The 13,322-nt window shown below is 32.9% G+C and overlaps 2 protein-coding genes across 3 annotated transcripts; one reads left to right on the top strand and one right to left on the bottom strand.

Annotated features, from left to right (window-relative positions):
* Window positions 1–6,365, top strand: LOC106721441 (hemicentin-1). Of its 2 annotated transcripts, none has more exons than XM_045681857.1 (13): window positions 1–237; window positions 446–572; window positions 1,207–1,403; window positions 1,574–1,684; window positions 2,211–2,408; window positions 2,488–2,651; window positions 3,225–3,378; window positions 3,684–3,814; window positions 3,939–4,098; window positions 4,265–4,600; window positions 5,168–5,440; window positions 5,829–5,978; window positions 6,160–6,365. In XM_045681857.1, exons 1-13 carry the CDS (start codon window positions 150–152, stop codon window positions 6,315–6,317), a joined length of 2,247 nt encoding a protein of 748 aa, XP_045537813.1. In that variant the 5' UTR covers window positions 1–149; the 3' UTR covers window positions 6,318–6,365. The 2 variants fall into 2 exon arrangements, with proteins under 2 accessions (XP_045537813.1, XP_045537812.1); XM_045681856.1 differs by having other exon boundaries at window positions 2–237; window positions 5,799–5,978.
* Window positions 6,366–10,152: 3,787 nt separating this feature from the next.
* On the bottom strand, window positions 10,153–13,047 carry LOC106721566. Its single transcript, XM_014516528.2, has 7 exons — window positions 12,842–13,047; window positions 12,483–12,673; window positions 12,116–12,264; window positions 11,652–11,797; window positions 11,234–11,487; window positions 10,734–10,898; window positions 10,153–10,431 (listed from the first exon to the last, which is right to left on the bottom strand). Exons 1-7 carry the CDS (start codon window positions 13,014–13,016, stop codon window positions 10,183–10,185), a joined length of 1,329 nt encoding a protein of 442 aa, XP_014372014.2. The 5' UTR covers window positions 13,017–13,047; the 3' UTR covers window positions 10,153–10,182.
* Window positions 13,048–13,322: the final 275 nt, after the last annotated feature.

Below are 13,322 nucleotides of genomic sequence, written 5' to 3'. Positions count from 1 at the left end.
ATTACTAAAATTAATTGTAAAATTCAGTCCTTATTTTTGGTCTAAGTGATTAATCAAGTATTAACAATGAAAACTTAATTGCAAATAAGCTCAGATATATAACTTATCATTACTTTTTAAAATATTTTGAAAAAATGGTAGAGTAATGGATGGGCCATAGAATGAGCGTCTGCCAGGCGCTTATATATTTTATACTAATTTCGTCATCTATCTACGCCTTCATCATCGGAATTGATGGTAAGTTACTATTTAATTTTTAATACAATTAATTAAATACTTAGTTAGTTGCAGAAAAAAACACTTAAAAATCCTAGATGTCAAAGCATTATTAGTGCAAAAGTCTTCATTAAAAGTGTTTTTTTTTGCTCTTCATGGCGTATAGTCAGTACAGTAATACATTGTTGCAGTTTACTATTAACATTGTTATTGTTCCATATATTAATAGGACCATTATTACACCAAGAAGCTTTAGAAGATGATAACACAACTCTATACTGTGATACAACTTCAGGAATAGGTGAAGACGAACTTACATTACTTGTGTGGTATAAAGGAGATGAATCAATTTACAGGTAAAATTAACAAGTTTAAAAGTAACTTATATTTTTAATTGAAGATAACTTTATATAACAGATCTTAACATTTTTAGGTACTATGTATTACAATTCTCAATTAAAACATAATTAAATAATTAATTTTACTAATTAAAATTAATTGACTAATTTTGTTAGATAGATAGATTATATCCTGTTAAACTGATGTTATCATTAAAATAGTCTTGATGGCACTGGAAAAACCAGTTTCCATACTTCTGTATGCACTTTGATATTATGTATGTTTTTTTGCTTAACTTAGATCCAATATTCATATAGGCTGTAGCCGCGTGCAAGTCTTTTGTATGGAGTCGCGTTTTCTATTTCCACTGGAGTACTCGCGACTGTTACCTATACACATTTTTTTAAATTACAAATAACCTTATTATACTAAAATGATAAATGCGAATGTTTAAATGGATGAATGTTTGAACATCTCCGGAACAGCTGAACGGTTTTTGATGAAATTTAGCTAATAGATGTAGAGCTTAGTCTAAAAGAGCACATAGGGTACTTTATAAGCATTTTTGTTTTTCTTTGTTTTTTTTTTTCAAAGAGAACGTAAAGGAATTATTTTTACCCGAATGATTTTAGCTTATTGTCCATTTTTTAGCTACGACGCTCGAAGTAATGAGGAATGGTCCAGCCAAACATTTAATATTAGTGGTAGATTAAGCATTGACATAAGTAAACGTCCTACGCCGTTGTATATTAGATCTCTGATTGCAGACGATGAGGCTCTGTATCACTGTAGGGTTGAATTTTTACTCACCCCTACCAGATATACTGGAATCAATCTCACTGTTATAGGTATGGTTTTTTTTTCTTTATAAAATTAGTCTTTTCTACAAATAAATTTCCGTTATAACTTTAAACTTATAACCTTATTCGCCGACCTCATGTGAGTGGGAGAAACCCGATGATCTTTGAATACTTAAATTATATGAACAGATAACATCAAATGTCTTTTTCGATTTCAGTGCTTCCTAGTAAGCCATTCTTTCTGGATGAGATGGGAAATAAAATAGAAAATAAAATTGGACCTTACTTTGTCGGAGATACTTTGGTAATTAATTGCCTTGTGATTGGAGGTGAGATTCCGCAATTCGTCTGATCAGTGTATGTGCCGTAGGTCTAATTTTAGTCTCCTTTCCACTCTTTTCTTATAAGGAAGTGATGGAGGAGGAGAAGAGGATTTGTCGGAGGAGGGGACGCATAGGAAAGGGGAAATATCCTCTTTTGGTGTGTCCCTTTCTCCACTGATTAAAGGTAGCCAATGCACGTTCAATTGCAGATGTTCATGGGCAGTGGCCGCTTCGCTATTCGGCGAATTCAAGTGGCTATACAGCCATACGCTCGTTTACCACCTTGTAATATAAAAAACTTTAATTTTTATATAATGTTTTATCTATGTAAATGATGTCTATAACAAAACTGTGGTCGAGGTTTTTCTCTGCAGTCCACTTTTATTGAAATTTGGCAGCCCTAATAACAATAAAACAAAACAACAAAATACTTTCCAATAGTTTAGTTTAGTTTAGTTTGAACATGTATTATGATAAAGAAGTACTAAAGTCAATGGTATAAATAATAATTAAAATTGAGGTAATCTTCCAGGTAGGCCTCCACCGCATATAAGTTGGTACAATGGCGAAGTTCTAGTGGATGCTTCTGGCAGTGAAAGTGATATACCAAATGTGCGACAGAATGAATTGTATCTGCCACTTACGAGGGATACCAACAGAATAACGTGTAAAGCCACGAACACTGTACTATCTGCACCTATATCGTCGTATGTAGATATAGAGTTATACCGTAAGCATAATATTTAAAAAAAGAAACATAATTTTTAATGTTGTATGTATTTTAATATATGTACTGACTTTTGTTATAGTGTCTGCCAGTAACGTTACGATACACTGGCTTAAAGATATTCAAAGTAATACTCTTCAAGCTGGAAATACTTATGTTGTAAAATGTACAGCGTATGAAGTATACCCGTCACCTGATATAGCCTGGTGGTTGAATCATAAACATCTTACTCAGTACAGTAATCAGGTATTGAACATGTCACCTTTTAAGATATTTTTTTTAGTAGTATGTATAGTAGAATCCAATGGAAATAAGAAATTATAACAAAATTATCTAAACAATTTTATCTTTACTACTTTACTTTTTAAATACAGACATGTTTGTATCATCAATTTGAAAACTGAAACGTGCCTTAATAAATCCATTGTCAGAAAGTGATATGTGTAAATATAATTTCTTTTTTTATAGAATTAAATTATATATTAATCGATAACATTATAACATGAATGTTCTATGAACTAAAAAAATTTCCACTGCCGAAACATATATTCTACTCGTAGTAGTAGTAGTCTATTCTAGTATTTTTTTTATATATTGAAAAAGCTAGCAAGCTTTAAGCTAGCGCTTGATCACGATCCCACCCGATGAAGTGATGATGAGGTCTAAAGATGATACGAGATAGCTATGTAAATGCCTATTCACTCTACTCTTGAAGGCCCCCACTTCGTACTAACGGCAACTTATTCCAATCCTATGCAGTATTCTATAGTTTTTAATAAGAATGAGAGAACTCTTAATTTATTTAAAAAAAAACCGTAGACTTGGAACCACATGACCAAGACAGCGGAGTCATATCTTCAGTTATCACCAACGATGAAAGATGATAGGGCAACATTGGCGTGTGTCGCCACAAATCCTGCCATACCCCCGGGAAAGAATTCCAAAGCCGATGTCATTACACTAAATGTCACATGTTAGTACGTACTTTTTGTTACTTAAATAAACTTTATTTTTACACGATTGGTCGAAATGACATTAAGATTTCAAACTATTATGTTTTTACTCATTATTTTATGTGACCACTTATATTATTGCATACTTCGTTAGTTTCATTAAGGTATTGTTGAATAATGATAGTAGTTAGAGTTTAATGAATGTTAAATTAAGTAGTCTTGTCTAATTACTTGAATTTGACAAAAAATGTCTTATCAGTAAATACACAAAACATTTAGTCAGTTCTTTTGATATAAAAAGCTTTCAAAATATTTTATCTTCCAGATGTTCCAATAGTAGAAGTGTCAACAGTAGAAAGTGGCAAATTAAATGGTGTTATCGAGAATTATACGTTTAGATTAATTTGTGATGTCAAAGCGAATCCACGTGCAGATAGATTTATGTGGTATTTTAATGTAAGTGTTGATATAACATGATATATTATTATTTAATAATTAATAATAACAATTCGTTGAAAAAGTATATAATAAGTTTTTAATAAATAAAAAACTAAAAATAAACTTTCATTATTTTTTTAAGAATACAAATATCGATGAAAATCAAGATTGGCAAGAATATGTATTCGGAAATATGTTAATAATTAAAAAAGCTTTCAGAAAACATACGGGACAATATTCTTGTATAGCCAAAAACAGTATAGGGGAAGGCGAAGCGGAAGGAATAAACATTACTGTACTGTGTAAGTCGCTACTCTATTCATATATGTACAAAAGAAATGCTACGTTATTCGAGACAACACATAAATGTCCTCACTACAGGCCTTAGAACCTACCCTATGTTTGGCGTGACTAGGTCTAGATTAATATATGGGTCTAGTTTAATATTACAGAGATTTGTACTTTCAGATGCACCAGAATGTACTAACAATGGAGTATCACTAATTAATGAAGTAATCACCTGTCACGTAAGATCTGTACCAGATCCTAGTTCGTTTACGTGGTACATACGTACAGATTCACAGTTCGAAGAGTTAACTACAAGATCTCCGTCCGTATCTCTTAGTATAGTTACGATATCATTGACAAAGACAGCTAATATTACGTGCGAAGCGAAGAATGGTATTGCAAAACAACAAAAGCCATGTACTAAGATCATAAGTTTTAAACATTTAAGACCGCAAACACCACGACAATGTGATTTATCATACGAAAGTAATCAGTTCCAGATAAATTGTATTCCAGGTAATAAATTACTAGCTAGTTAGTACATTTTTTGTTATTTCAAAGCAAATTTTGCTTGTGTCACAACTACGAGTACAATTTAAACCGTGGGTTTCTGTGACCAGAATCTCCTTTAAAACATTTTGTTATCTCTATTTTGTCAAAGATAATCACAGGGATGACGATATGTTTTATATAGAGATTACTCAACCCAGTCGAAAGGTATCGACATCTGTTAGAATCATTTGGAGTTAACAGATAATTGTGACTGTCAAATAATAACAGACAAATAATTAGCAATAAATTAAAATTGCGACTATAATTTGAGATTTAAACTATCCTATCTCTCAAGTTGGATCGAACTGCACATGGTGTGCGAATTTTATTATAATCGGTTAAGTGGTTTAGGAGTCCATTGAGGACAAACATTGTGACACGAGATTTATATATATTAAGATTACGTACTCCAATTGTCACTTGTTTTTCATCTATACTTTTTCTTAGGGTAAATTTGTACGAATAAAAATATGCGACGATTTACAATTCGTAAATGTTTACTAAAATTTAAGTTATTTCCTTTTTTCTCAGTTGAAAATGCAACACATTATGAGATTACCGTGTGGCGGATGTCAACAAGTAATGCATCTTTAATACTTAATTATAAAAGTGCAATGGGATTTGGTGCACAGGCTCTTACTCGAAATGCTGATGAAGTTTGGCGTGTTGGTGGTCAACTAGGGACTCTTAGTGAGGGAGACGAAGCAGGCGCAACCGCGTGTAATCGATATGGTTGTTCGGAAATATTATTATTGAGACCTACTGAGAAGTTGTTAAACGCCGCAAAACTTCCTTGGTGGTATTGTAAGTTATATTAACTTTTATTTTTATACATGTGCTAAGTGGTTTTGTTTTTTTTTTTCTCTTCCTTTTTAATTAAATTCAAGTGTGAAAGAAGGAGAGAAAAGACAATCAAAATTAATTTGATGCAACGTCTTTGTTGGTGTTGGTGGTTTGAAGCTTACATCTATTATCATTTTACATTAGGTGCAAGTTGTATACTCGCTCTTTTTCACTTAATCTGTGTTATATCGTTCTTCTCTCTCGTGTAACGAAATGAGCATAAACGTGACGCGTCATAGAAGTTTGACAGATTGTTTTCTTTTTGTTTGTATTTTCAAATTTTCACACGTAATTTTAATAATTGCCTATTATGTTACAGTTTTCCTAGATAAAGACGTGGGTATTATAGTTGGCGGTGTCCTGCTGGTTGTTCTATTCGTTATGTCAACTGCTATAGCAGTTTGTGCGGCGAGAAGGTCCCGTGTGAAGCAGCCTGTACCTGTCATACAAGTCGTGGAAATAGATGATTTAACGCGAGAGATTCTGAACAGTACCAGAGGTAATATTTTAAATTTTATTTAGTTTTAGTTTACCTTAAGTCACTAAATATATTTTGGAGGTCTCAGTTATTGAATATTTCTTAAAGGTGATTTATGAGTAATTTTAAATTTCTTTCAGTGTCTATTTCTCTTTCTGTCTTTGACTACGTCAACTTACATGTATTTTATAATCTTTGACAGATTTGAAGGCGCGCTCATCTTGTAGCTTGCGCTCTCGTAACAGCGACTACTTGGAGACAGAAGAGGTTGGCTTGACACAATGGCGCCATCTGCCAGTCATACATGACCCTCCACCACCTGATGTCACACTCACCAGGCACAGGGAAAGCGCTGTTTAGTGAAACCGATTTTACATCGAATAAAGTATTACTAAAATAAATGCTGTAATTCGCTATGGAGTTTTATTTTAGACGACATAGAATTAGTCCGCTCTACTTAATCAGTTTTAGGTATGCGATGGAGTGGATTCCATTGATCTATCAATGCATAGCCAAAATATCCTAACTTACCTAAGTAAAACAATGGGCAAGGTTAACTTTACGTAGAAGTTCTCCTGAAATATTTTTATCCATGCCTTTCCTTCTTTTAGGACATGCAAATCATTTCTTGGAACATTTAAAAGGATGTAATTATTTAAACAAAATTTCTAAGGTAACTTTATCGCTAAAAATCGATACCTAGTTATGTTTATGGCATTGACGTTGTAGTATTTACGAAGTCAAAATGTTAAGTGGATTCGTGTCGCCTCCCGTTGAGAACACATTTTCGCTTTCACTGCCGATCTATTATGTCTGAGCAATTTTTAACATAATTACGTAACACCATAGTCTCTTTGACATTTAAAAACGTTTGAGACCTTTTTTAAAGATGTAAAGTTTTCCATCTTACTAATATTATAAATGCGAAAGTTTATATGGATAGAAGCTATCTCTTGAACGACTCTACGGATCTTGATTAAATTTGGCACAGATGTAGAACATAGTCTGGAAGAACACATACGCTATTTATTGCGTTTTTTTTAATTCCGCGCAGATAGAGTCGCGGGTGACAGCTAATAAAACATTTTATTAAATTATGTTTTATCTCAATGAAAAACAGACATATAATTATAACCCGATTTACAAGAGCAATATCGACAGTCAAATTTAGCTTTTTCCATGGGATCTTGTTAGATTATGAATGAGATGTTCAGGTGGATCATTTCACATGAGTTTTTTTTATAAATTCCAGCGATCATGGCTCTTGACCTCAGATATAATCACGATATTCGTCTGTCGCGAGCTGTGGAGGTCAACATGAATTTTGATTGTAGATTTATACGTTTTTTTTTATTCTTATTGTATATTTGACATGTGTCTATTAGATGGTTAACAAGTTTAATGAACGAAGAGTTGTTACATTAAATTAAAAATCTGTATCTCTTTTCAATCGGTTTTTTGTGGAATGGTGTGTTTGTTGCTTGTTGCATTTTAATATTAAAAATTAATTACTATGTGACGGTAAATGCCATCATTATTCTCACTTCGATTTTTCAATTTATTTACTATTCAAATAATTTAATCCGGTCATGACTGGACTAATGATTTCAATAAAGCTTTATTTAACACGTTTTATTTTGAATGATAAATAACTCGTTTTTAATTCGAAGTAATCTGTTATTTAGTCAACATAAAGAATGTTTTGCGACAACTCACTAAAGACATAATTCAAGGTTTAAGTGCTTGAAGGGGCTCATACATACATGTTTGTTTTGCAACATACCAGTAGTTATTTATAACTTAATCCATTTTATATTATTAGAGTGCACAAAAATGGATTTCCAATTTATTGATCTTACAAACAATAAATGAAAAATTAACGCTATTCATGAATCAGATCGTATCTGACAAGTAGTACTTTGTAAAAAGTTCGGCAACATTTGTTGAAACAAATAAAAATTGTTTCAACAAATCTAGAAATCCTAGCTAACTATTGCTGTTACTTTCAACTGTGGCAATTGTGGCAATTATTAGAATAGTTTTTTTTTTGTTTCCATTTGTGTCTAATTGTTTGTATCGTAATTAAAAATTGTTGAGATTCCTGGATAAAGTATTGAATAACACAACTTATAATGTGGATTTACAAAAAGATTCCTTAGTGATTTAACAATTATAATGAATGAGGCTGTTCTCGATGTATAAGTCATTGACAGATCATTCTAAATTAAAAACCAGTTAGTGGCACGTACATTTATTGCTCTGACAAGATTGTCCCAGTCGATGTTTTGTTTAGATAACGAAGGCATTGGACCGTGTGTCATTAATACATATAAAAAAATAATTGAAATGAGCGACGAAAAAAAAAACAAGGTAGAAACGTTCTTGTGTCGTCTACTGTTTTGGGAACATTAGTTCAAGTAGAAGAAGAAAGAGTTTTAAGAAGTGACCCTTGTTAAATACACCACATTACACTGATAAAAATTTGTTTTCAAATAATTTTAAGCGGAATAATAATTGCACGGAATAATGTAAGAACAAAAGAAGTAACTGTGAGTTTCTACTACCGAATCAATCACTTTTTTTATTCGGCAATAAAAACCCACGGTAACACAAAATCTGTTGTGCAGCATACGTCCAACGAAAAGTAATTTATATTGATAGAATCTCACAAGGTAATTATGAAGTATAAGATTCCATTCACAACAAAACCTACAGTGCGTTTATAACGCGGCAAAGTCCTGGTATAATAAAATTCAAACTGTATAGAAGCTCGCGGTTAGCTGTGAGCGCATGTCGAAGGAAAGCTCTGCATTTATCTGTATTCTCCGAGTATCTTGTAAGAGAAGCTCGATTTCGTTGCTCCGCACTTACGTTGTTGTGGATAGGCCTTAATTGTTTCGCCTAGAGCGGTACGCTAACAACGAAATATTAACAGCTTATTATAGTTAAAAGAAATGAAAGCGATACAAGGTATTGAAAGCCGTAAGATAATAAGCATTCATTGATACGAAACATTGTGTTTTAATGATAGTAGGTGATAAAAAGTTCAACGGTTCATTTTTATCTGATCATTGCTGTATGTAAAAATGTTAAGGTGCAGATGCTTCTTGCAAGATAACTAAGTAAATAATATTTTACATAACTGAGTAAATAATGTTCATAAACAATGATTTTTCTTTTTCGTCATTAAAAGTCAATTTATACTCTTTATGAAGGTGGGAACTTATCAAAGTACATGTTCGCGGGTGGTCTCATTACCTGTATTATTTTTGCAATATCTTTTAATTAAATCTTGTCAATCAAAAAATTGAATCTAAAATTTTTAGTCATTAAAGGTTTTGATCGTAAAATGTTTATTATTTTTGAGTTTATTAAGTGTTAGTAAAACATCACTGAAAAATGACCACTCATTGTTTTAAATCAGAAGAAATCGCAAATGGTTCTTAATCTATTACACAATATCTCGTTGTCCTAGGCTAGGGCTACAACAACAACGACAGAAGAAATCGATTCGGCAAGATGCACAAGATCAGTCTCACAGTGCAAAGAAATCAATAAGTTTAATTTGACGCAATGCTACACGCATTGTGTCGTACATCGCCTATCATTGCGTCGTTATGTGTCGTACACTTAAGCCGGCTATAGACGTTTAGTTTAAACCGAACTAGTCAGTTAAATATGTGCGTATATATCCAAAACTTAACCGTACAGTTCAACCGACTATAGCAGGCATTAGGACGTGTTGTTCTGCTTGATTGTGAGTGAGTATTGCAATGTAAAACTATAGTCAACATTTTTTAGCAAAGAAACAAGTGAGCGGCGTGATTAATAACAAGTTGTTAGTGGAAATTCCAATGGTTCCTTTGCATTCATGGAATTTTATTAATAACTTGGTGTTGGTAACCGGTATCAACGTGTTGATTCAAAGTTGTAGAATAATAAAGAAAATCTATATATATAAAAGAAAGTCGTGTTAGTTACACTATTTATAACTCAAGAACGGCTGAATCGATTTTACTGAAAATTCGTGGGCAGGTAGCTTAGAACCAGGAAACGGACATAGGATAATTTTTACTCCGTTTTCTATTTTTTATTCCGCGCGGACGGAGTCGCGGATAAAAGCTAGTATAAATATAAATGAAAATGCATTTCGCTTTATTTTAAAATACCTTACAATACTCCGTAATGCTCTTTCTTGAGACAGCAGATCTTTCAAATCACGTCTTTACGTTAGTAAGTCATTAACAATGAAGTTAGGTAAATGTGGCACAACTGTTTTGAAGTCTTCGATACTGCAGCAGAAGCTGTAACCTCTGTCAACGCGATCTGGTTGCCATCCGAGCCAGGTGAAGGAGGAATTGCTACGACAGTGGTCATTACAGAACTGAAGAGAACGAGCCTCTTCCAAAGTGATGTAAGGATTGTTGATACCGACGAATGCTGTACCAAGACGTTTTGCTTGATCGTAGACCACCTGCATTTCAAAAGAGCGTAATGTAAGTACAAATTTTTAATATTTAGAGATCAGGAAAGATATTTATTTAATGAATGAATGAGGTATTCTCTAGCCTATATGCTAGTCTCTCTTCAATTGAAGTGATACGACCAAATATCAGCGATGATCGGTTTATCACAAGTCTATTGACTAATCTTGATAATAGAACATAACAGGAAAAAATTTTTATACTTCAAGACGATCAAAACAAATTAAAAAATGCTTTCACATAAGGAGTACATAGTAAAATTTATTGATAAAATGTTTTCATTTAAATTTACCTTATAATAGTACAAAGGTACCGGCAATTGCGTATGATTATTGCTATCTTGGTGTAGATAGATATCGACAAGTTGATTGTTGGAGTCTTTCAACTGAAGTACTCCATAGGTTCCAGTATATACTACTGTATTGTAACCAGCTTCACCAATTCGTGTACGAAGATTCTGTAAATGGTCAAAAATAATAAATAGGTGTAATATTACACTCTTCCTTAAATTAAAATAAATACTCGTATAAGACTATGGACAAAAAATGCACGTCATATATTAAATACTAAAGTGGTGTCTTAATTAACTTTATAAGTCACAAAACGGTTGGGCTGGTTTTTATATAATAAATTGTCAAAGGTCAAGTATCCAGACTTTACAGTTTCCTTCTAACAGAATTATGAAAGTAGATACTGTAATATTTAGTCGTTTAGAGGCGATTCAATCCATCAATGCACTTTTAAAAGTATCTCTTTGAATAGATAAATTTTAATTTTACATCAAATACTCACTTGCTCGAGTAAGTTCCAATTCCCGCCATTAAAGAGTTGCCATTGAGGAGCACAATTTATAAAATAGAAGGTCGCGCGTTGTCCTGTTGCGTATATGAAATCGGTTTTAGCAGCGAGATGACCGCGAGCTAGATATTGCGTGCTGGTGACGTATTTCTCCGCTAAATCGGTTCCCAAGTAATTAGATATGGTTACTTTTTGTTGCGCTACAGTGTAACGATTATTGACATCAATGCCAGGGTAGAAATTACCGGCTGAAATAACAATATTGATTTTACATAATATTTGAACATTTTATTGGAAAATTTGACTCATGAACTAAATTGATGATTCGAATCTAAGCGTATCAGCGGTGGACTTCGAAATTCGGTGTTTGCTGTGTGAACGACGCAATTGAGCAAAAAAATATGCATCGTACCCTTCCAGCTTGGTCTAATGACGCCAACCTGATGAACAGCATTCGGAGGATTCTGTTCGTACCATACGTATAGAACCTCCAAGCGATTCTGATCGAAACAAGACCAGTATAGAGGGTAAAAGACATTATTTACAGTGAAGCCCACTCTGTAAAGAATTAAGTTTATCATACTTTTTTATGACTTGGTTGGTTGAACTCACATTTGGTTGAAAGCTTGGTCGAAAGCTATTTCTTAATATCAGTTACCAACTTCCAAATACATTTTGTAATTCAACTATCGCTTGATCACACAATTTATTCTGAAGTCAGATGGCGATGATGATGATGTAGACAAAAAATTAGAAAAAAATTAAATGTGACAAAAAATCACTTGTCATAATTGTACTGATTCACTGATGCATAATTTATTACACGCGTTTTGTCACACGCAATAAATATAAGGAACACTTTTGCATATTACACACCGAATTACTACATTATTGTTGTAACATTTCTCAGATGTTAATAAAGCTTCGTGAGTACAATGGGAGGAACATGCGAGATCACCAAACGCACCCACTCCATCTATCCAGCCTTTACCGGAGATGATTGTATCGTTCACGCATGTTGCTATCTGAGGAAAAACAATTTTAAATTCAAAACGTTTAAATGTGTCTACAAATACGAGTAAGTACTTAACTAAGAATTTCGAACGGTAGAATATACAACATTAGAAGCAGTATCATTTTTTGTTGACGGTCTGTAAATCAGAACCTTTCTATAGGATGTTGATCTTGTACCCGTGTAATTGACAGCGTTTACCCGTTTACAATCAATGCTGTAAAAACTTACACCAATATTTGTCGAACTGGTAACACTGGGATGTACAATGTTTTGTCCGGATCCGACGCAAGCTATGGTAACCTCTTCTCCTGTTTTGAGATGAATTTGTCCAGTGTTACCAGTCGGTGTCAAATAATTATTGTCGTGAATGTACACCGGTTGCGGTTGCCCGAGGTCGCCGTTGATTTGTATTGTGCAACCTGGCTTACAAAATTACAATTTAAAAGTTCAAACGAAATTACATATTTCAAATAACATCTATGCCCTTTACTTTAAGGTTAATTCTTCTTTAAATTGTTTATTTAAAGGGTAAATGCAAAAGAGAAAATTATAAAGTGAGTAGACACAAAATGACGACTAAGACTTACCCGCATTTCTTTGATTTATCTGTGAAATGTTTTGATATTTTAGCTTCAACCAGAGATCTAGATAGTCTTCAAAATCATCTTCATTTAAATAAATAGTCAAATCACTTGGATCAGGTATGTTTATTGGTATAGATACCACAACAACTGCAAATACAAGTACGAGAAAAGAACGCATTTTTATTTGCTAAACTTGAATGATTCGCTAGTAACTGTTGTACCTAATGATGGCCCAGTTACAATTCCTTACAATTTATACGTACGCGTATCTCGTTCGATGAAAATGAAGTAATCAAAGATATAAAAATGATAAGAGAAGGAGTCAACAATCGCAAATGGAAATTCTAGTTTCGATCAAGATTAGATTTTGTAAGAAAAGATGATTCGTCATTTCTCATTAAGGTGAACTAAACTTGACAGGAAACGGATTATTAAGATTATTTTTTTGTAAATTTCAAGCATATCATCATCATCGGCCTTAATC

The sequence above is a fragment of the Papilio machaon genome, chromosome 17, assembly GCF_912999745.1.
Source record: "Papilio machaon chromosome 17, ilPapMach1.1, whole genome shotgun sequence".
Lineage (NCBI taxonomy): Eukaryota > Metazoa > Arthropoda > Insecta > Lepidoptera > Papilionidae > Papilio > Papilio machaon.
This window is presented reverse-complemented; position numbering and strand designations above follow the sequence as displayed.

What these genes read in the sequence shown, in the direction of transcription:
- LOC106721441 (XM_045681856.1), top strand. Translation starts at nt 150, where the DNA reads ATGGGCCATAGAATGAGCGTCTGCCAGGCGCTTATATATTTTATACTA. An exon ending in TAATTGCCTTGTGATTGGAG is followed by an intron (nt 1,685 to 2,210) that starts GTGAGATTCCGC and finishes GTAATCTTCCAG; the next exon opens with GTAGGCCTCCACCGCATATA. An exon ending in TTACTCAGTACAGTAATCAG is followed by an intron (nt 2,652 to 3,224) that starts GTATTGAACATG and finishes AAAAAACCGTAG; the next exon opens with ACTTGGAACCACATGACCAA.
- LOC106721566 (XM_014516528.2), bottom strand. Translation starts at nt 13,016, where the DNA reads ATGCGTTCTTTTCTCGTACTTGTATTTGCAGTTGTTGTGGTATCTATA. An exon ending in GATAAATCAAAGAAATGCGG is followed by an intron (nt 12,674 to 12,841) that starts GTAAGTCTTAGT and finishes TTTGTAAGCCAG; the next exon opens with GTTGCACAATACAAATCAAC. An exon ending in AACAATAATGTAGTAATTCG is followed by an intron (nt 11,798 to 12,115) that starts GTGTGTAATATG and finishes AATTCTTTACAG; the next exon opens with AGTGGGCTTCACTGTAAATA.